The sequence below is a fragment of the Danio rerio genome, chromosome 7 (genome assembly GCF_052040795.2).
Source record: "Danio rerio strain M-AB ecotype USA chromosome 7, GRCz13ab, whole genome shotgun sequence".
Taxonomy (NCBI): Eukaryota; Metazoa; Chordata; class Actinopteri; order Cypriniformes; family Danionidae; genus Danio; species Danio rerio.
The window spans coordinates 10,828,339-10,851,584 of NC_141027.1; the positions used below are offsets into that span (position 1 = coordinate 10,828,339).

Genomic DNA, 23,246 nt, shown 5'->3' on the forward strand with positions numbered 1-23,246 from the left:
TGGTTTTGTAAGGTTTTTTCCCTCTCTCTCATCTAAAAAGCGGCCTCTGGTTTCTCAAGCGCATTGAAAGCTCTATGAAGTGAATTGAATTTACAGCTTGTACCGAGACTCCGAATGACATTTCTCTCATTGTTGTGTCCCTGGAGGGAATCTCTCTCTCTCTCAATGTGATTAGTGTGGCCATTTAATAAGTCATTCATGTTAAATAGGTGACATTAAAAAGCCACTTGGATTTGGAGTGTACCGGCCGCCGAATGGCTTTCAGGCCCTCCAGGCTTCAGCCAGAATGAAGCGTCGTCCAGATAATTCTTTTTTAATACACTGTCATTAAAGAAAAAGAAAAAAAGAGCATTTATCTTTATCTCACTCGGACCGAACAGGAGGAAGAAAAGACTGCAGCCTTGGAATTAATCCATTTAATCTCCCTTTTTTGTGCTAGTAAACTGAGCACATGTGTTTGGGTATTTAGTTTGTGGCATTGTGTGCTTTATTCTTTGTCACAGTTGTAACTAAAGAATTTGAAAGAGTTTTGTAGATGAGTAGCTTTTAAATCAGTCATTGTGTAATGTTTTGTTTATAGTATTACATAGTATCATATATATATATAGTATGTATGTATGTATGTATGTATGTATTTATTTATGTATGTATGTATGTACGTATGTATGTATGTATATACACACATAAACTCACCGGCCACTTTATTAGGTATGCCTTACTTGTACTGGTTTGGACCTGCCTTAATCCTTCATGACGTAGATTCAACAAGGTACTGGAAATATTCCTCAGAGATTTTGCTCCATATTGACATGATGGCATCACGCAGTTAATGCAGATTTGTTGGCTGCACATTCGTGATGTGAATCTTCAGTTCCACATCCCAAAGATGCTCTATTGGATTGAGGTCTGGTGACTGTGGAGGCCACTTGAGTACAGTGAACTCATTCTCATGTTCAAGAAACCAGTCTGAGATGACTCACGCTTAATGACATGGTGTGTTATTCTGCTGGAAGTAGCCATCAGAAGATGGGTACACCGGGATTATAAAGGATTGGACATTGTCAGCAACAATACTCAGGTAGGCTGTGGCATTGACACAATGCTCAATTGGTACTAATGGGTCCAAAGTGTTCCAAGATAATATCCCCCACATCATTACTCCACCACCACCAGCCTGAACTATTGATACAAGGCAGGATGGATCAATGCTTTCATGTTGTTGATGCCAAATTCTGACTTGAAATCGAGACTCATCATACCAGGCAACGTTTTTCCAATCTTCTATTGTCCAGTTTTGGTGAGCCTGTGTGAATTGTAGCCTCAGTTTCCAGTTCTCAGCTGACAGGAGTGTCACCCGGTGTGGTCTTCTGCTACTGTAGACAATCTGCCTCAAGGTTGGATGTGTTGTGCGTTCAGAGATGCTCTTCTGCAGACCTCGGTTGTAATGAATGCTTATTTGAGTTACTGTTGCCTTTCTATCAGCTGGAACCAGTCTGGCCATTCTCCTCTGACCTCTGGCATCAACAAAACCTTTGCACCCACAGAACTGCCGCTCACTGGATATTTTCTCTTTTTCAGACCATTCTCTGTAAACCCTAGAGATGGTTGTGCATGAATATCCCAGTAGATCAGCAGTTTCTGAAATACTCAGACCAGCCCGTCTCGCACCAACAACCACGCCACGTTCAAAGTCACTTAAATCACGTTTCTTCCTCATTCTGATGCTTGGTTTGAACTGCAGCAGATCGTCTTGACCATGTCTACATGATATATATATATATATAATTGCACTTTTCGCCTGCATTCTTAGTTCTAATTGAATTCACATCCAACGCACAATGTATTGTGGGCAATTTCAGCAGTTAGAGAACAGACCGTTCTACACTTAAAACTTTTTACCGGAAATAACAAACCATCCGGGAACCTTAGACATACCCTTTGCAAGGCAAGGCAAGTTTATTTATATAGCACATTTCATACACAGTGGCAATTCAAACTGCTTTACATAAACAAGAATAAAAGAGACGGGTATAAAAAATAAAAACAAATAATAAAAATTATAAAAATAAGAATAAAAAATAGATAAAACAGATAAAAATGTGTTTAAAATATGTTATAAGACAATGAAAAAGATCGGATGCAGCACAGTGCTCATTCAGTAAAGGCACAGCTAAGCAGATGTGTTTTCAGTCTCGATTTGAATGTTCCTAATGTTGGAGCACATCTGATCATTTCTAGAAGCTGATTCCAGCAGCGAGGGGCATAGTGGCTGAAAGCTGATTCACTCTGCTTTGACTGAACCCTTGGAACTTCTAGTTTATAAGATCCTAAAGATCTGAGTGATCTGTTAGGTTTGTATTCAGTGAGCATATCTGTAATGTATTGAGGTCCTAGGCCATTTAGTGATTTATAGACCAGTAATAATACTTTAAAGTCTATTCTGAATGTAACCGGGAGCCAGTGTAAAGACCTGAGGACAGGTGTGATGTGCTCTGATTTCCTGCTTCTGGTCAGAATCTTGGCCGCAGTGTTTTGGATGAGCTGTAACTGTCTGACTGTCTTTTTGGGAAGGCCAGTGAGGAGGCCGTTACAGTAATCCCCTCTGCTGCTGATAAAAGCATGAACAAGTTTCTCTAAGTCTTCACTGGAAACAAAGCATCTGATTCTTTCAATGTTTCTGACATGATAGTATGCTGATTTACTGACTGCTTTAACATGACTATTGAAACTCAGATCTGACTCCAGAGTCACTCCAAGATTCTTGACCTTATTTTTTACAACATACTACAATTTGTGACATACTTGTGATATTTTTTTAAATATTATTTAGGATGGATAGTATGCAAATTGGAACGCAGCACTAAACAGGAAGTGCATTCTCAGATTTGATTTAAAGATCGCAAGGGCAAACTTTTTTTTTATGACATGCACAGATGAATTGTTCACCACAAATTTAGCAATGTGAGCTAACACAATCAATAGGGTTAGTTTTGATTTCATGTGTACTTGAATCACAGTCTGTATAGGTGAAATTGAACTTGCTTTCAAGAGCAGCATTTGTCTTCACATCAATTACACAACATTCAAACAAACATCAGAAGATTGCCTCTTTGTTGTTTTGTTTTGTTTTGTTTTTGAACATTAACATTGATCATGCCATGATCAGTTTGGAATCACATGCAATGGTGCAATGGCATTTCTTCACGAATTCACTGAGGGAAAACATGAAGCACAGACTAATGATGAGGACGCAGAAAGATGGCCAGAGGAGACAAACGCAAGCGAAGAATAACACACGCAAAATAAAATAAAATTGATGGAGAGATTTACGAGGCGCGTCGGCCGAACCTCCGGGGAAAGACGGAGCAGAATGAAGCCGCAGCAGAGCGTCTCTCTGGCGGTGTGGAAATGAGAAGTTTGACCTCGAATCACTGCCTCATCATGGAGGATATGAGGAGCGCCCGAGCTCTCTGACACCCGCGCCCAGCAGCAGTGTGTCCTCCCGCGGGTGCAGACGCTCCAGATGTGGGTGTTTGAGTGATTCTGGATGCTTTTCTGTTCTCCTAGGTGTAAATTGAGCGGGATGGAGTTCACGGTTGAAGAGTTTTACACACGCGCTTCATTCGGACGGAGGCTGTTAGAGTTAATGTGGAGGGTTATACTGTGCGAAGTCTAAACATGTTTTGTTTGGAAGTGGAAATTGAGGATTCCGTCATCATTTTTGTTCACTCTGAGATATATTGTGTGTGTGTGTGTGTGTGTGTGTGTGTGTGTATATATATATATATATATATATATATATATATATATATATATATATATACATATATATATATATATATATATATATATATACATATACATATGAGCAGTATATTACAAGTAGCAGAGTAATGTGGCTTGAAGATTTTTAAATAAATAATTGTTTTTAAAAATTATTTTAATGATAATGATATTTTAATGACTTACAAGTGAGGGAAGGATGGAACGTGAGATTGACAGGCGGATTGGTGTAGCGGCAGCAGTAACGCGATCAATGTACCGGTCTGTTGTGGTAAAGAAGGAGCTGAGTCGAAAGGCAAAATATATATATATATATATTAGGGATGTAACGGTATTGTAAATACCGTCATACCGCAATATTAATTTTTTCCGATATTACCGTAGTCGCATGACTCGGTAAAACTATAGGTCTTCTGAGAAAATTTGCTCAGGCGAATGAAGCGAACGGGAGGTAGCGGAAACTACAATTCCCATCAGCCCAGGCTTGGCCATCATCCCTTGCGGTCTGTTGTCGCTACAGATCCAGTAATGCGGAAATGGAGTGTGCTGCTAGAAGCGGGGATCAAAAAGAGCTGGAAATGATCGAACCTGAAGCGGGTGTTGTCGTCGCACGCGTACTGAATAGCGGTGTTGTTGGGCGCGTTCTGATCAGCTGTGTTGTCGCGCGCGTTCTGATCAGCTGTGTTGTCGTGCGCGTACTGTAAAGCGCGCATACTCAAGAGCGGTGTTGTCGCGCGCCTACTGAAGGGCAGGACGGAGGGTATGTCGCGTCGCGGAGGCACTTTTGATAATTTTGGAAGGGCATTTTCTATCCAAGACTAAAAAGGGCATGTGCTCTGCACAGGTTGAGCCCTATGTGTGCACGTGCCTGCAAGTTGGGGAATACGACTAATAATCAGTCATGGGGACTGCAGAAACACAGCACACTGTTCAGATTGATGCAGACATGAGATCTCTGTCTCACTCATGGCTTGTCCTCTCAAGTGAGGGAAAGACAATGCACAACGTTACCCACTGCTGTCAACCTGGGCCAAGTCATATCTCTCTGTCCCAGAAACCTCAGTCCCAAATGAGAGGGTTTTTTTCTGTTGCAGGGGACATTGTAAATACCCAGAGATACCAGCTTTTACCAGATTATATTTATATGATAATTTTCCTTAAAGCCCATCTCTATCTAAGTGAGTGAGTGATTAAATGTTGAATGTGATGAGTTTTCAACACTACTAAATTGAAACTTAATTTTTTTACATGGTTTAATAATTTTTTGTTATTAAAATTGAAGTTCCTGTTTCAAAGCTTACGGATAGATGACTAATTTGTATGTCATTGACACTTTTGGCACTTTTTTGGAGTATTTTCATAAGTTTTGTTTTTTCCTGTAAATGATTCAATAAATACCGTACCGTGACATTCATACCGAGGTATTACCGTACCGTGAAATTCTGATACCGTTACATCCCTAATATATATATATATATATATATATATATATACTAGTGCTTGGCAAAAAGAAGTGTGTGTGTTCAGAGCGGTTTTCTCACTGTGTGTGTTTTGTGTGCAGATGTGTCTGGTGAGAGCAGTCAGAGCGGTGGTCAGTTCCAGGGTCGTCCGTCTGAGGTCTGGTCTCAGTGGCAGAGTCAACATCACAGTCAGCAGGCTGGAGACCCTCATCCACACACACAGGCCAGCCAGACAGAGGTCTTCCAGGTAAACACACTCACACACCTTTATCCACACACACACACAGGCCAGCCAGACAGAGGTCTTCCTGGTGAACACACACACACAGCTTCACAGTCCAGCCAGAAAGAGGTCTTCCAGGTGAACACACTCACAGCTTCACAGTCCAGCCAGAAAGAGGTCTTCCAGGTGAACACACACACACAGCTTCACAGTCCAGCCAGACGGAGGTGTTTCATGGCAACACACACACAGCTTCAAAGTCCACCCAGACGAAGGTCTTCCACTCACTCACTCACTCAAACAGACATGTGCACAGACACAAACTGAAACACAGTCAAACACAAAGGCACTCGCACAAACTCACGCACAGACATGCATACATGCTAATAAACACACCTACACACACATCTAACAAAATCTATAGGGTTTGATCATGCATACTTTAAACAGCATCTCTTCATCCCAATCACTGCAAAAACACAGGTGTTAGTAAAGCATTTGATTGACCTACTTTTGAGCCGCCGTGCTATTAACCTGCTCTCTCTCTCTCTCTCTCTCGCTCTCTCTCTCTCTCTCTCTCTCTGTATTGGTCGTTCAGCCATATCTCTCTTGTGACAGTTCTCTTAATAGTAGGGGTGATACAGACTAGTCAGCTAGTTACATTCTTAGTAGTACTAGCAATGATCAGTGTGTTGCCTGCATTTACTGTGCACTAAAGTTAGCCCATGCTAATGTTGCGTTATTAATTAAATGAAAGTGTGGACAGTGCATTTGTTTTGCACTAAAATAAGTTATTGGTTGGGTCAGACTGAATCTGTGGGCATTTTTAACTATTTCTGCGTGGAATTTTGTACACAGTGTCTTAAAAAGTCTTAAAATGTCTTCCATTTCAAAATTTAGGCCTTAAAAAGTCTTAAATTGACTGAAATATTGTGTTGTATGACTTAAATCATTTTAAACAGGTCTTCACTTTCCAATGAAAATCATTAACAAATTATAAAAGTACAATAATTAGGCACATTATAAATGTAGTTTTAAGTCAAGAATAGAGCATTTGAAGCTGCAGTTATAGACTGCTTACTATAGAATTTACTATTTGCTAATGCTTATATAGAATTTACTATTTGCTACTGCTTAACAAATGGTTCATAGTGTGTAGTTATTATAAAGTGTTACCAAGTGTAATTATTAACTCTAATTTATTAAGTCTGTTCACCTACTCATATTTATAAACATATGATTTAATTATCTTCCTTGCAAATTCTATTTTTATTTATTTATTTTTTATTTTTTTTGTTTAACTGGACCATTAGAAACAATCCTTAGCGTTTAGTCTTGTTTAAGTCTAAAATTTTGTTCAGAACGGTCTTAAAAAGCTCTTCAAAAGTCTTAAATTTGACTCGATGACCTGTAGAAACTCTGTTTGTTTAGATTTTTGCTGAATGATTTGGGGAGTATCATAACTAAAAAGTAAATATATGAAATAAAGAAAAATACCTTTAATAACTTTTGTTTCATCTTTACAATCCAAGTAGATCCACTTATTTTGATCCACTTAAATAAAGCAAGTCTTTGAAATATCTACTAAAAGATAGAATATATTACTTTAAAAACTGTATTGTAAATAAATCATATGTACAAAATTCAAATTTGTACATTTCAAAATCTAAGTTTACACACATTTACACGAGAAAGTAAACAGACTCATTAAGCATGTTTGTCCCGCCTCCTGTCTCCCCCGACGGCCCGCGCTCACACCACAAACGGGCCTCGGCACTAGATTTCTCTAGTTATATCATTTCAGTCGTTTGTTATGCAGTGACATGCAGTCAAATATTTCGCCAAACAGTCCTTTCGGATGCAGGGACATGCAGTCAGATATTTCGCAGAACAGTTCCGCCACTTTTGGCGCTCAAAAACAATCATAAAGCTCTCGTGCTGCAGGAATAAGCAGGTCTGCTGAAGCCGCGCAGCTGTCGTGCTGTGAGGAGTTCTCGTCTTTAATAAACTACGGCAGTTTGCGTTCACTGAACAGTAAGAATGATTAATAAATCCATATGAAACAACCCCTTAAAAGTCACGTATCGCTTTCAGTTTCGGGCTTTGGTGCGTTTTGCACTCACACACAAGCGTATCGTGCCAAAGCCCAAGTGAACCGCGCTCAGGCACACTTCTTACAACCGGGCCAGGGCCGGCCAAGTGAACCATGCTTGAGCCCGATTCAGCGCACTCACACTTCTCAAACGATCCGGGAAACGGGCCTGGGCACGGTACGGATGGCATAGTGTGAGTAGGCCCTAAGAGGCAGTCTGATGTATCGTCTCTCTGTGTTTGTGTTCACAGGACATGCTGCCGATGCCGGGTGACCCAACACAGGGAACAACCAACTACAACATTGAAGACTTTGCTGACCTCGGCATGTTCCCACCATTCTCTGAGTAACTGGACACGCATCTGTTTGTTTGTTTGGGTTCAGACTGCAGTACCTTCATCTCACACCTGACGCACATGACGCTGCTGAAACACATCTCTGCATACACACACAAAGCAAATCAATATATATTCCCAGTCTTAATGCTCTTCTTCAATGTTTAATCATCATCATGCAGTGACTAAACACTGTAAAAAAGTTGACTTACCTAAATCCAGTGCAGGACTTGGGTTACAAGTTGGGTCAACTCAAAAAGCTGTGCAGCAAATTGCCTAACAATTTTAATTTAAGTCAACGTTCTTTGTTACAGTGAAGGGATGGTTCACTCCTAGGGTTGTCACCATACTGGAATTCGGTGCCAATCGATACTATATTAAAAACTTACTTACTTACTTACTTACTTAAACAGCGCTGATTTGCTATTGTGTTCATGTGCTCAACAGAAATGACTGTGATTGGCCGTGAAGGTCATCAGTTCACCGAACTTACCGCTGCTTACTGAGTGCTACCACAAATACAGGGACACTGGAGCGTTTTAAACCCACGGATTGCTTGTATATCAGCTTATAGACAAACCTGCTGGTCATTACATCTTTAAAACGCTCCAGTGTCCCTGTATCTGTGGTTATACTCTGTAAACAGCGGTGAGTTCGGTGAACTGATGACCTTTACGGTCAATCACAGTAATTTCTGTTGAGCATGTGAACACAACAGCAAGTCAGCGCTGTTTAGGAAAGCAATCAAATGTTAGCAGGAAATTAAAGTTTTTTTAAATTTCATGACCGATTTGTTCTGGGATCCTTTGACTTCCATAGTATTTTTTTTTCTACGGTGGAAGTCAGGGGATCCCAGCAATGAGCATTTTTCTAAGTCAACCTTTTTTGTTACACTGAAGAGGTGGTTCACTCCTAGGGTTGTCACGATACTGGAATTTTAAAAACGTCAATTTGACAGAATTTTTATAATTTTGCTAATTGTATTCACTTTTTTTTAATTAACGTAAACAATTTTCCATAACTCCTTCCATATATTTGTTTTTAAGCTTTTCTGTATCTAGCAAAATGACATACAGTAAATTTCTGTTGAGCACATGAACACAATAGCGAATCAGCAATGTTTAAGAATGCGTTCAACAACGCTCAAATGTCAGGGGGAAATGGACGTTTTTGAAATTTCGGGACCGACTTGTCCTGGGATCCTTTGACTTCCATAGTATACTTTTTCCTACCGTGGAAGTAAATGGATCCCAGCTATGAGCATTCTGAGTCAACTTTCTTTGTTAAGGTGAAAGGAAAGTTCACCCCTAGGGTTGTCACCATATTGGAATTTGATACCAATCGATACTGGAATTTTAAAAACGTCAAGTTGACAGAATTTTTATATTTCCACTAATTCTACTCCCTTTTTTTTATTAAATAAAAGTACACAATTTTCCATAACACCTTTATTATATTTGTTTTCAAGCTTTTCTGTATCTAGCAAAATGGCATACAGTAAAATAAATCTGCTTTTCCAGACTCCGGTGTGTCTTCTAAATTCAATACAGGCCATAAGTTTAGATTTTATAGACTTAATGATGCACCAAATATGAAATATTGTGATAATTACAGTAATTATTTGAATACAGACGTGCTGAAATAGTCTGACACTGTAAAAAGGGAATAGTTGACTTTTAAAAAGTGGGTACAATTAGCATAATTCTAAAAATGAAGTCAGCTTAACAGTTTCAAGTTACAGTGCGTTTACTTACATTTTAATGACTGTGACGCGAGCGTTTTAAAGGCATGTCTATCAGTTTGTTTGTCAATAAGCTGACATAGGAGCAATCCGCTGATGAATCGCAGGTTTAAAACGCTCCAGTGTCCCTGTATCTGTGGTTATACTCTGTAAACAGCAGTGACTTTGGTGAACTGATGACCTTCACAGCCAATCACAGTCATTTCTGTTGAGCACATGAACACAATTGTAAATCAGCGCTGTTTAAGAACACAATCAACAGCGCTCAAATCTTAACGAGAAATGGATGTTTTTAAAATTTTAAAACCAACAAGTAGGGGGATTCATTGACTTCCATTGTATTTTGTTTTCTACTGTGGAATTCAATGGATCCCAGCAATGAGCATTCTTCTGAGTCGACGTTTTTGTTATGGTGAAGGGAGGGTTCACCCCTAGGGTTGTCACCATATTGGAATTCTATATTTCCTGCTAATATTTGAGCTCTGTTGAGCACAGCGCTGATTTGCCATTGTGTTCAAGTGCTTCAACAGAAATGATAATGGTTGGCTGTGGTGCAGTGACTCTTGAGCCTTTCAAAGTCACGTCGATCAGCTGGTTTGTCTATGAGCTTTGAATCGCGGCTTTAAAATGCTCCAGTGTCCCTCTATCTGTGTTTACATTCAGTAAACAGTGATGAGTTCGGTGAACTGATGACCTTCACGACCAAACACAGTCATTTCTGTTGAGCATGTGAACACAATGGCGAGTCAGCTGTGTTTAAGAACGTGCTCATATGTTAGTGGGAAATGGACGTTTTTAACATTACAGTACCAATTGGTACCGAATTCTAGTATAGTGACAACCCTATTCACCCCAAAATGAAAACTGACATCATTTACTCACCCAAAACTTATTTGAGTTTCTTCTCTGGAGCACAAAATATAAGATATTTTGAGGAATGCTCAATGCTGGCACCAATTGACTTCCATAGTTATTGTTTTTTTTTCATACTATGGAAGTCAATAGCTGCAAGCAGCCAGCATTCTTCAAAGTATCTTCTTTTTAAGGTTTAAAACCACATCAAGGAGAGTAAATCATTCATTTTTGGGTGAACTATCTCTTTTATTGCTATTGCTTTGAGTAGAAAAACATGAAACGATCGTCTTTTAAATGACTTTGTATTTATAGGCCATTTCTATGAGCAAATATTAAAACTGCCACTCATCAGAATAATTTACATTGAAAGCAGGCTGATTTAGCATCTAATTTAGGTGAAATGTGAACACGATGCAATATTTTGTTGCGTCAAATTACCATTTGAGGATCGACCAAATAATTTTTCACACACAAATATATATATATATAATGAAGAGATTTCTGATGAACTGGTGACCATCACATCATCAGGGCACTTCCATAGTTATTGTTTTTTTTTTTTCATACTATGGAAGTCAATAACTGCAAGCAACCAGCATTATTCAAAGTATCTTCTTTTTAAGGTTTAAAACCACATCAAGGAGAGTAAATCATTAATTTTTGGGTGAACTATCCCTTTTATTGCTATTGCTTTGAGTAGAAAAACATATAAAACGATCGTCTTTTAAATAATTTTGCATTTCTAGGCCATTTCTATGAGCAAATAATAAAGCTGCCACTCATCAGGCTAATTTACATTGAAAGCAGGCTGATTTAGCACCTAATTTAGGTGAAATGTGAACACGATGCAATATTTTGTTGCGTCAAATTACCATTCGAGTATTCACCAAATCAATTTTCTCACACACACAAATAAACATATAACGAAGAGATTTCCTTTTGGACTTTTTATGGTACAGAAGTATTTTCGGAATCTTTCATGATATGAAGGATTGTTTTCTTCAAGTGTTGCACCTCGTTTTTATCATTGCCAAACAGCATCTTGCTGACCTAAAAAACAAAAAAAAACAATCGCTGAGATATTTTTACGCTTACCATGTAAAATGTAGTCTATGTAGTGATGTCTATAACCTAGCTTAATCAATGATAAATGTAGACGGATGTAAAGACAAAAACAGTATTTGATTTACATTGATGCAAAAAACAAAACAAACAAAAAAAAACACTAGCAACAATGTCACTTTGTTAAAAAATCTACATCAGAAGATGCAGCGGAAATCTCAAGCCTTTTTCTGCTGGCTGTTGCGATTCTTACCATTACCTTTTCGGATTAACAGATCCCGCCACAGAAATGGACTGATGGAAAGACCTGGACACGAAATCGACTGCTTTTTTTGGAAATGGAATGGATGTTTTCATGTAAATAATGTGATTTTTAATGTTTGTCAGACCATGTTTTATTTCACATACAGCTCTATATATATATACACACACACACACACACACTTGTGTAGGTTTAATATCATTGTGTGCAATGTTGAGTACATATTTAACTCTCCATACTTAGTTAGCCTGTCCATTGTACAATGACTTTAGGAGTGTATAAAAATCGTGTAAATGTGTTTCTGTTACTTTTGTGTAACTTTAAGACAAGGAGTTGTGCTCGTGACAATAAATTCTCATTGACTATGTGGATTTCATTCAAACAGATTATGCTGTGTTCTTCACGTTGGCAGATTGTTAATGTTCTTAGTTTTATATCTGAGTCTCGTATAGTAGTTTTACTTTCATACAACACTTTAATTTTGCTGATAATGGTGATTTTAGCTTCAGCTCTTTTGCCTCAGTATCTGAAACAATGGGGTAAATGCTGAAGTATGCTAATATGGCTTTTAATTTGCCAGTAACCTGGGTTAAGCGCTTCCGGTGAACTGAACGCCATTGCAAAATCGGTGCGTTGGTCTGTTTTCTCTAAAAATCAGCGATCTCCACTGGCTGAGTGATATCCGATATAAAGTGAGTCTCAGATTGTACAAGAAGCACTGCATTAAATTACATTTCCCCCCGCCATGTCTTTATAATATCAGCATTTATTTTACCCCAGTATATTCAATGAAGCTTTTGCGCTACCCTGCCAATTCTGATGAGCGCATGCCAGTAAACAATATTTTGTCTCGTTTTACGCTTGAGCAACTAAATGAATACCAAAGTTTATTTAACTGATTGTATTTTAATGACTTTACAACATCGATGCTGTAAAAGGAACCATAAAAAATGAAAAAAAAAAAACTCACAATAACAGATCACCAGAAGTTTATCAGTATGGGAACAACATTAGCTCAGCATACACCCTATTCATGGACAAAGTCTCTCTAAACTCCGCCTTTCTGAGAACCTGCCCTGCTCTGATTGGTCAAATGATTGGGCCAATCTGCACTCTCAACAAAAAAGGTACAAAAGCTGTCACTTTAGGTTAACATTTGTATCTAAAGTGTGAATATTATTCAATTTATCTTCATTTCTATAGCGCTTTTACAATTTAGATCGTCTCAAAGCAGCTTAACATGGATGTTCTCGTAAATTGAAACTGTGTCAGTCCAGTTTTCAGAGTTGAAGTTCAGTTCAGTGTGGTTTAATTGTCACTGCTGAAAGTCCAAACACTGAAGAGAAACTCCATTGATGCGCAGCTCCACAAGTCCCAAACCCAACAAGCCAGTGGTGACAGCAGCGAGGAACAAACTTCACCAATTGACAAAAGTGAAGGATGAAAAACCTAGAGAGAAACCAGGCTCGACCATCTCTCCTCTGGCCAAACTTCTTGTGCAGCGCTGCAGTCTAGGCATCGGAGGCTGGAGAAGCTGCAGGTGTGAGTAGATCACCAGCGGGTGTTCAGTCTTGTCTGTCACCGTCGTGCTCTCCACTCCTCCATGACCACCACTGCATCTGCTCAGGATATGAATTATAAACTTGCGTTCTGTGAATGAACGTCGCCTCGTGGTTCCATCCCAAAGAGGGAAAAAATCACTTTCGCGAACGCTCACGCTCAATCTGCCCAGTTGGTGGAATGAACTCCCTAACTGCATCAGAACAGCAGAGTCACTCGCTATTTTCAAGAAACGACTAAAAACTCAACTATTTAGTCTCCACTTCACTTCCTAAGCTGCAATTGCCTCTTTGAATATCACACTAATTGTACAAAAAAAAAAAAAAAAAACTACTAACACTTCCCTTCTTAGACTTTACAGACCTGAAACTTGCCTTTAGTACTTATTCATTGTTGCTCTTAGTTGTGTAAATTGCTTCCTTGTCCTCATTTGTAAGTCGCTTTGGATAAAAGCGTCTGCTAAATGACTAAATGTAAATGTAAATGTAAATTATCACCTAAACAGGACAGTTTTGAATTGTTTTAGGTACTAATCTAAAGATTGCGCATGAATGAGAACTCCTCCTTTTGAAAATGAAGATTTTTATCCATTTCTCAGTGAATATAGCCAACATTATTTGGAGCATTTAAACAAAACAGGTTTATTGAAGAGTTATATTCATTAGTGTAAGAGTTCAATGATGGAATTGAACGATAATACACTTAAGTGCAAATACAGATGACAAAATTTATATTTTTGATGTTTCATTAGATTTTTCCAGTTTTTTTTTATTATTATTATTTTTTATATTTCTCACAACGTAATTCATTTGGGTGTACTAATTTTGGCTTTGGTACTGACTTATCTAATGTGCAGTTGAAGTCAGAATGATTAGCCCCTCTTTAAATTTTTCTTCTTCTTTAAATATTTCCCAAATGATGTTTAACAGAGCAAAGAAATGTTTACAGTATGTCTGATAATATTTTTTTGCTTTGGAGAAAGTTTTATTTGTTTTATATCGGCTAGAATTTTTAATCTTTTTAATTTTTTTAACCATTTTAATTACAATATTATTAGCCCCTTTAAGCTACTTTTTTATATTACGATCCATCGTTATACAATAACTTGCCTAATTGTTTTACACAGAGGATGCCCTTCCAGCCGCAACCCACAGCTATGTTTTTCATCAGATATTTGTATTCTTTTTTGCTTGATTTAAATGAAAAGTACACTCACCGGCCACTTTATTAGGTACACCTTACTAGTTCCAGATCGGACTCCCTTTTGCCTTCAGAGCTGCCTTAATCCTTCATGGCATAGATTCAACCCGCTACTGGAAATATTCTTGACATTTTGGTACACATTCTTATGATGGCATCACACAATTGCCGCAGATTAGTAGGCTGCACAACCAAGATGGGAATCTCCCGTTGCACCACATCCCAAGAAGCTCTATTGGATTTAGATCTGCTGAGTGTGGAGGCCATTTGAGTACAGTGAACTCATTGTCATGTTCAAGAAAGCAGTCTGAGATGATTCACGCTTCAATACATGGTGTGTTATCCTAGTGAATTGTAGCCTCAGTTTCCTGTTCTTAGCTGACAAGAGTGGCACCCGGTGTAGTCTTCTACTGCTGTAGCCCATCTGCCTCAAGGTTGGACGTGTTGTGTGTACAGAGATGCTCTACTGCAGACCTCAGTTTTAACAAGTGCTTATTTGAGTTACTATTGCCTACAGCTGGAACCAGACTGGCCATTCTCCTCTGACCTCTGGCATAAACAAGGCATTTGCGCCCACAGAACTTGCGCTCACTGGATATTTTCTATTTTTTAGACCATTATCTGTAAACCCCAGAGATGGTTGTGCTTGAAAATCCCAGTAGGTCAGCAGTTTCTGAAATACTCAGACCAGCCCGTCTCGCACCAACAACCTTAAAAGTCACTTAAATCCTCTTTCTTCCCTATTCTGATGCTCTGTTTGAACTGCAGCAGATCGTCTTGACCATGTCTAAAAGACAAAATGCTTTAAGTTGCTGCCATGTGATCTGATTAGAAACGTGCATTAACAAGCAGTTGGAGAAGTGTACCTAATAAAGTGGCCAGTGAGTGCATGCTTTAAATAGTTCTAATTAAGTACGGTATCATCGAGCTGCAAACATGAATAATGTACAATTTCCAGATTAAATTAGGGCAAAACACTGTAGGTTAAAAGTGCAACAAATAAATAAAAATAATCACCATCATTTCTCCGTTGGAGAAATTGCAAGATTTCTAAAAATGTCATGTGTAAATATGCAAATACATTCGTATTCACTCATTTGCATATATTCATAGCATAAAATTGCTGCTTTAATTTTTCTGACACACACTCAGAATAAATTAGCTGCTTTTCAAATGAGCTGGATCAACACAATTCTTGAGGGTTTCCATTTCCATTTTTACAATCCATTTAAATTTGTAAAAACCATTAAGTTAACTTATACATTTGTAGGGGGTGGTTAACACTGTCGCCTCACAGAAAGAAGATCGCTGGTTCGAGCCCCAGCTGGGTCAGTTGGCATTTCTGTGAGTAGTTTACATGTTCTCCCTGTGTTGGCATGGGTTTCCTCTGGGTCTCCAAAGACATGTGCTATAGGTGACCTGGGTAAGCTAAATTGCCCATAGTGTATGTGTGTGAATGAGTGTGTATAGATGTTTCCCAGTACTGGGTTGCAGCTGGAAGGGCATCCACTGTGCAAAACATGTGCAGGATAAGTTGGTGGTTCATTCCGCTGTGGCGACCCCAGATGAATAAAGAAACTAAGCCATGTGGACTTGTGGGGGAAACCGGAGCACCCGGAGGAAACCCACACCAACACGGGGAGAACATGCAAACAGAGAAGCCAACTGACCCAGCCGAGGCTCGAACCAGTGACCTTGCTGCGAGGCAACAGCTCTACCGACTCCACCACCCCGCCATCTGGCAAATTACAGTATGTACATATTCCTCTGTGTTATAAAAATCTTCAGATCATAGCTATGAATAAATCTGGGTGAACTTGCGGCTCAGTGCAGGAGAAAACACGTCGTTTTCAAAAATCTCCAGGGTAATTGAAATCTACAAACGCAAATTGTTAAAGTGCAACAATAGAAACACTTGAATGGACAGCTCACCCGAAAATGACAGTTCCCTCACCAAGATGTTTTTAAATTTCTTTCTTTTGTTGAACACAAAACAAGACATTGTGAAAAATGCTGGAATAAAGCAGCCGCTGATGAACAATATACGCAATGGGGAAAATAAGTACTGAACACGTCATGTTTTTTCCCCGGAATAATATTTCTAAAAGAGCTGCTGACATGGAATTGAACCAGATTTCGGTAAAAACCTAAACAATACAAATATAAAAATAAAACAAAACAATGCTGAAAAATGAGTGATGTCTATCAAGTCATGAAATGACCCAAGAAAAAAGCACTGAACTACTGAAATGTATTTAATACTTTATATAAAAGGCCTTTTTGTTGACGGCAGCTTAAAAACGTCCTCATATGGAGAATGAAGACACATGCATTGCTCAGGTGTGAGTTTTTCTCAGACTTCAACAGAGTGTAAAATCTTGATGATTTTGTGTGTTTCGTCTATCAAATCTGAGCTTTATTTTAGTATTTTCAATTGGATCCAGATCAGGTGATTGGCTGGGCCATTCTGCAGCTTGATTCTCTTTCTCTGAGAGCATTTGAGAGTTTCCTTGGCTGTGTTTTCGTTGTCTTTCTGAATTGTTCACCCTGGTTTCAATTTCATCCTCCTGCTAATGTAGATGTTGGACTGAAGCAGCTGATATTAATTTACACTGATGAAGGGCAGAGATTTGCTGAAGAACTGCGGAGAGATTTCAGCTGCTGTCTGGGCGTTCACTGCATTTCTACACCTTCATTTCTTCATGTGTTTAATACTTTTGCCAGTGTCATTTCATTTCATTACACATAACTTCATTTGTAAATTAAAGAGCCCCTATTATGGCTTTCTGAAAATAACCTTCCATGTTGTGTGAAACACAGCTCTAAGTGAAGTGAAATATCCAGCTAAGGCTTAAATCTGAAAGTGCACAGTGTTTTAAACTAATGATTCAATTATAAAAGAGTCGACTCATAGTGCTTCAAATTAATCGTCTCGATAACGAGTCTTAAGATGTTTCGACGTGACGTTAATACGAAACTCAAGCCCCGCCTAATTGTTGCACGTGCAAATCTGGGAAAATGAAACCTGCGGCCCCGCCCACAAACATGTAGCAGACGCCAGTTGAATCAAGTCATAAAGACGCTGTGCTCAGCTGGATATTATTGGAAGTTCGAGGGGAAAGTTAGTGTTATTTTCTCTACCCAAAGATGAAACTGTAAAGTGTGCAAAAATAGGCCTACCTCAGCATTATAGCTCAGCCTTGTTGAAATTACGAGAGTTTTCCAGGATAAATAACAAAATAGGAGGGGGGCTGGAGATGGGTCTAAAATGCGGGAGACTCCCAGGAAAAACAGGAGTGTTGGCAGTTATGCTCACACAAACGCTCTGCACTCTGACTACATCAATAGAGTGAAATGCCCAGCACGGCATATCAACAATAGCCCCTTTCACACAGTGATACCGGAAAATTTCCGGAACGACTTTACTGGTATATTCAAAAAAGCGATGTTCACACAGGCGAGGACGTTACGGAAATTTTTCGGAAAAGAGCATTCACACATCCATTCCAAAATACCGGTAAATTCTGACATCATTAACCAGAAATGAGCTTTAAACGGCTGTGCTTGTATTTGTAAACATTTGACTACATTACAAACTCTGTGGATGATCAATATTGTGAACAACTTTCGCTGGATCACTTTCGCATGTCGAGATGTTCATAATATGTGCATGTGCAGGCGCTCACAGGCTGTTTCACTTCACAGGCACACGCAAAGCTTGAAGGTAAACAAACAACAGCTTGTCATAAGCATCTCATCAATGATTATTTATACAGTTGGCATTAAGAAGAACATATAAACGTGATCTGACTAACTTCTAGCAGCTAAATGTGTCTGGAAAAATATTCAAAGGCTTTTATTCTCATAAACCGCGCGGACGTAAATGTATCTGACTGTTGTGATTGGCTAAAGCGGACGTCTCACGTCAGCACGTTCTAGACGTGCACGCGTTTATTACGGCAATCTTCCTTCTGCATTCACACAGCGCAGCATTAGCCAGAACGAATTTACCGGTATTTTCAAAAAGGACCTGTTCACACATACAACCTTTCCGGAAAATTGCCGGTAATTTTCCGGAAAGGTCTGTATGTGTGAAAGGGGCTAATGTCTCTTGCTGAACGCAGTCGACCAATCGCAACAGGCAATCAGCGCAGATTAACTTCGTGCTAAGGATGGGTTTGGGAACAAATGAATCGCTAAACGACTCATATGAGAGTCGTTGGGATAATTAGGTAAAACTAAAGGCATATTATAAGACAATGAAAGTGTTTTATGAACTTGCATGCAGATCAGCCTGTTGATGGAGACCCCTAAAACTAAAACATGACCCTATTTAATGTATAATAGGGGCTCTTTAATTAGATTTGTTTTCTTTGCATATATGGACTATTTGGTTGCTATCAACATCTGATGTAAATGTCTGTCACATACAAAGAATGTTCAGATGGATCCAAGTGCAAGTGATAGAATATATATTGACACAGTCAAGATAAATGTAACAGAGAGTGCGGTGCTAGTGTAGTGGAGGCCAGCTAGTGTGTGCTGTGCAGGTGAACTTCACTCCTCTGACCTCTAAAGGTGCTCTAGCGACAGACGCTAGAGGCCATGGTCTTTAGCCTCCTTGGAAGAGCAACCGACTCCCATGCGGAAGGTCACCGATTCGATCCCAGCTCGGAGCGGGTTGGGCGGTGTAGGACCGGTAGGGTTACATTGGTGCCGTGACCCGGATGGGAGAGAGGTTTAGGGGGTGAGTGTAGTGGAGGCCAGCAAGTGTGTGCTGTGCAGGTGAACTTCACTCCTCTAACCTCTAAAGGTGCTCTAGCGACAGACGCTAGAGACCATGGTCTTTAGCCTCCTTGGTAGAGCAACCGACTCCCATGCGGAAGGTCGCCGGTTCGATCCAAGCTCGGAGCGGGTTGGGCGGTATAGGACCGGTGGGGTTACGCTAGGAGAAACCAGAGCAGGGATCAGATGGGAAAACAGGGTCCAGTGGTAACTCCACACGATCCTGAGCACAGACAAACGAACACATAAGCACATGTAACGAACTGACAAGGAAACACAGAAAACGTCGCATATATATAGGCGTGATAATGAGCCTCAGCTGGCGAACTAATCAAAAGAACTGAGTGCCGTCATAACACGTGACCAGGGGCCTGTTTCAGTAAGGAGGTTCAAACAACTCAGAGTTTAAACTTGAACTCTGAGTTGATTTACATAGAGATTAAAAACTCAGAGTTTTCGGTTTCAGAACAGCTGATCTGAGTTGGGTCAATCAACTTCGAGTAGCCCAACTCAGAGTTAAGCGCGCACACCGTGACTTTAAAAAGGCATTATCAATGGAGCGCAGACATTAAGAGTGACTATGGCAATATCTTATAAAAGAGATCACCATTTCTTTCTCCAGCTGAACTTGATGTTCTCATGCAAAGTTATGGCAAATATGAGCGTATATATTTGAAAAGAAGCAACCATCAGTGAAGAAGAGACAGCGTGGGAAAACAGCTGCTCAAGTTAATGCCTAATTTAACTTTTTAAGTATTTAAATATTTAAGTATAATAAAATAAGTAATGTAATTTGTGACGTTTATATATTTTTTTCGAAACTTTCTTTTATACATTTATTAGTTTTAAATGATTTAACAGTGCACTTGTGTGTCTGCCTTTTTTATTGATCAAGTAATAGAGGTTAATATAACATTTAGAAGGTAAGCAGTACTAAAAATAATTTTTAGAAAGAATAATAATCCCATTAATCTAGTTACAGTGCATGTCGAAGGTGAATTTAATTTAATTATTTATTTAAAAAAAGATAAGCCATTCTCGTAGTTTTTCTGCGTGTGACTAAAATGTAGGCAATAGCTATGTTTCCATCCAAATATATTACATAAATTTATGTGCAAAACTGGATATTGCATAAAAGATGCGAATAAAATTCCATCCAACGAGTGAAAGAGAAAAAAATTGTCACTTCCTGATTAAACTGGCACCAAATATTAACAGTAAAAACAGAATTTACTGTGGTAGAAAAAGCTGCGTCAATTAATTCTTTATTTAGCCTAATTAATGTACTTGCCCCTCGATGTCAGAAGACAATGCTGAAGCACAATGAACACGTGGGGGCGTCTGAAGCCATGAGACGCGGAGACTCTTGACACGCTCCAGACGTTCGGAGGTAATTAATAATATACACTAATACTGAAACAGTTAAGGCATTTTAGAATGACTAAAACAATATTTAAGACATGTTACAGTGTGCTCAGCCTGCTGGTTTGTCCATTTACACACATTTTCATTATCATATGATCATGATCTTTTTTTAATGTACATACTGTAATTTGTTCAGTAAAAGTGTTTCCATTGTAGTTTATGCGCACATTTTCTATCAAATAAAAGTTTATCCTACTCAGTTATGCGCGTTTTTATGCATATTTTAAAAAGTTATGTGCATCATGACGTTTCTATCAATCGTTTTTATGCACATATCCAAAATGAGCTCTAAAATAGGTGTGTTGAAACGTAAGGCTAAGGCGAGAAATACCGCTTCATCTTAAAAAAAGGGGAGGAGACAGAGAGAAACTCTGAGTTTAGAATATAAAACCTGCTTCTGACCAGGTTAGATTCACAGAGTAAGTTACCACGGTAACTGACTCTGAGTTAAAGTTACCTCTCTTTTAGAAACAGGCTTGACTTACTCTGCTTTCTCGAGTTTAACAAACCTGCCATTTTGAAACGGAAAACCTAGAGTTTCTCTCATTTCAGGGTTAAAATACTCTGAGTTTTCAGTTAACCTCCTTTCTGAAACAGGCCCCAAAACAAATACACGTGGGCAACAAAAACAATACAAACTCGCATGATCAAACAGACACTCCGGAAGAGCGCACAAACCTGCAACCGTGACAATGTCAGTCAGCTGCACCAAATATGTTTTCTGAGAAAAATGGTGATGTGTTTAATACTTATTTTCCTCACTGTATATACAAGCCATTGTCTGTTCATCTTTCTTTGTAAATCATAAAAACAGAAACTCAAGAAGGTTTGGAACAAGTTAAGGATGAGTAAATAATAACAGATTTGTAACTATTTCTTTCCGTTTCTTCCTATAAAAAATATATATATATTTTTTAATTTTAGTATTATTATTTAAAAAGCCTAAAATCTCAAAATTGACAATTACACAAAAGCCGTGTTTTTACCTGAAGTGTTTCACCTTCAGAAAATCATTCGGGATGTTACGTAACGTGTGTGTCCCATATGGTAAAGTTCATGCACTCTTATGTTATATATACAGTTGAAAGCAGAATACACTGTATGAAAAGGCACATAACCATTTAAAAAAGAAGTCAGATGTTAATGTGACTAACCTTTTTCTCTTTTAGGTAAGTTAGGATAATCAGAATTGTTTCTGTTCTGGCTAAGAGCAAAATAATGAGAGAGATTTTTTGAGAAATTGTTATAACTTTTCTTGAAAGTCAAGTTTACATAAAATAAGATTATTATCCCTCTGAATAAGCTCAGTTGATGTGTTAAGATGGGAAAATCAACAAGCCAGAATCAACAGAAAAGCCAGATTACAATTTGCTAAATTACACTGGGGAAATAATAACTTTTGGAGACATGTCCTGTGGTCTGATGGAACTAAGATTGAACTGTTTGGCCATAATGACCAGTGTTATATTTGAAAGTCAAAGGGGAAAGCGCACAAGCCTAGGAACAACATCCCAACTGTGAAGTACGGGCGCGGCAGCATCATGTTGTGGGGCTGTTTTGCTGCAGGAGGGACTGGTCCACTTCACAGCATAAATGGCATCATGAAGAAAGAACATTATGTAGAAATACTGAAGCAACGTCTCAAGACATCAGCCAGGAAATTAAAACTTGGCCACAAATGGGTCTTCCAAACAGACCATGACCCTAAGCATACTGCCAAATTAGTTAAAATGTGCTTTAAAGACAACAGAGTGAATGTTCTGGAGTGGCCATCACAAAGCCCTGATGTCAATCCTATAGATAATTTGTGGGCAGAGTTGAAAAAGCTTGTCCGACCAAGAGAGCCAACAAATCTGACTCAGTTACACCAATTCTGTCAGGAGGAATGAGCCAAATTTCTGCAAACTATTGTGAGAAGCTTGTGGAAGGTTAGCCAAAACATTCGACCAAAGTTATATAGTTTAAAAGCAAAGCTAAAAAATACCAAGAAAATGTATTTAAACTTGACTGTCTAGATTAGCATTCTGGCATTTAGCAAATGCAAACCATTTAGGTAATCCTAACAGACCTAAAATAGTAAATGTTTAGGAAGATTTACCATCAGACATTTTTTTTTAAATGGTTATGTTCCTTTTTTAGAGTGTATGTAAACTTCTGGGTTCAACTGTATGATCATTTTGACATGAAAATAGAAATAGCAAGTCATGCATTTTTTTGCAGATGTTTTTTTTATGTGCACAAGAGAGACATCAGCTCGTCATATAATTATATTTCGGTTTGCTGTCAGAAATATTGACACGAGGCTGTTCTGGGTGTACAGCATGACATGACTTGACTGGCCAGAAGCGTAAACAGCAGCTCGGTTGGATCCCGTTGATTGCGTGCCTCTCGGTTTAATTTTCAGATGTTTCCAGCATTCCAGCGGATCTCCGTGCTCTTTGATTAGACGCTCGGATGACATTT

The 23,246-nt window shown here is 38.8% G+C and overlaps 1 protein-coding gene across 17 annotated transcripts in view; it reads left to right on the forward strand.

The window, feature by feature from the left end:
• Positions 1 to 11,560, forward strand: part of arnt2 (aryl hydrocarbon receptor nuclear translocator 2) — a 180,227-nt gene extending 168,667 nt beyond the window's left edge. For 4 of the 17 annotated variants that reach the window (XR_015494926.1, XR_015494928.1, XR_015494930.1 and 1 more), the window contains 3 exons: positions 5,345 to 5,490; positions 7,810 to 8,968; positions 9,392 to 11,560. Coding sequence is in view for 9 of the 17 variants with exons in the window: in XM_087259975.1 (XP_087116101.1) it covers positions 5,345 to 5,554; positions 5,653 to 5,897 (455 nt within the window). In the remaining 8 variants the exon portion in view is untranslated. 17 annotated transcript variants of the gene reach the window in all.
• Positions 11,561 to 23,246: the final 11,686 nt, after the last annotated feature.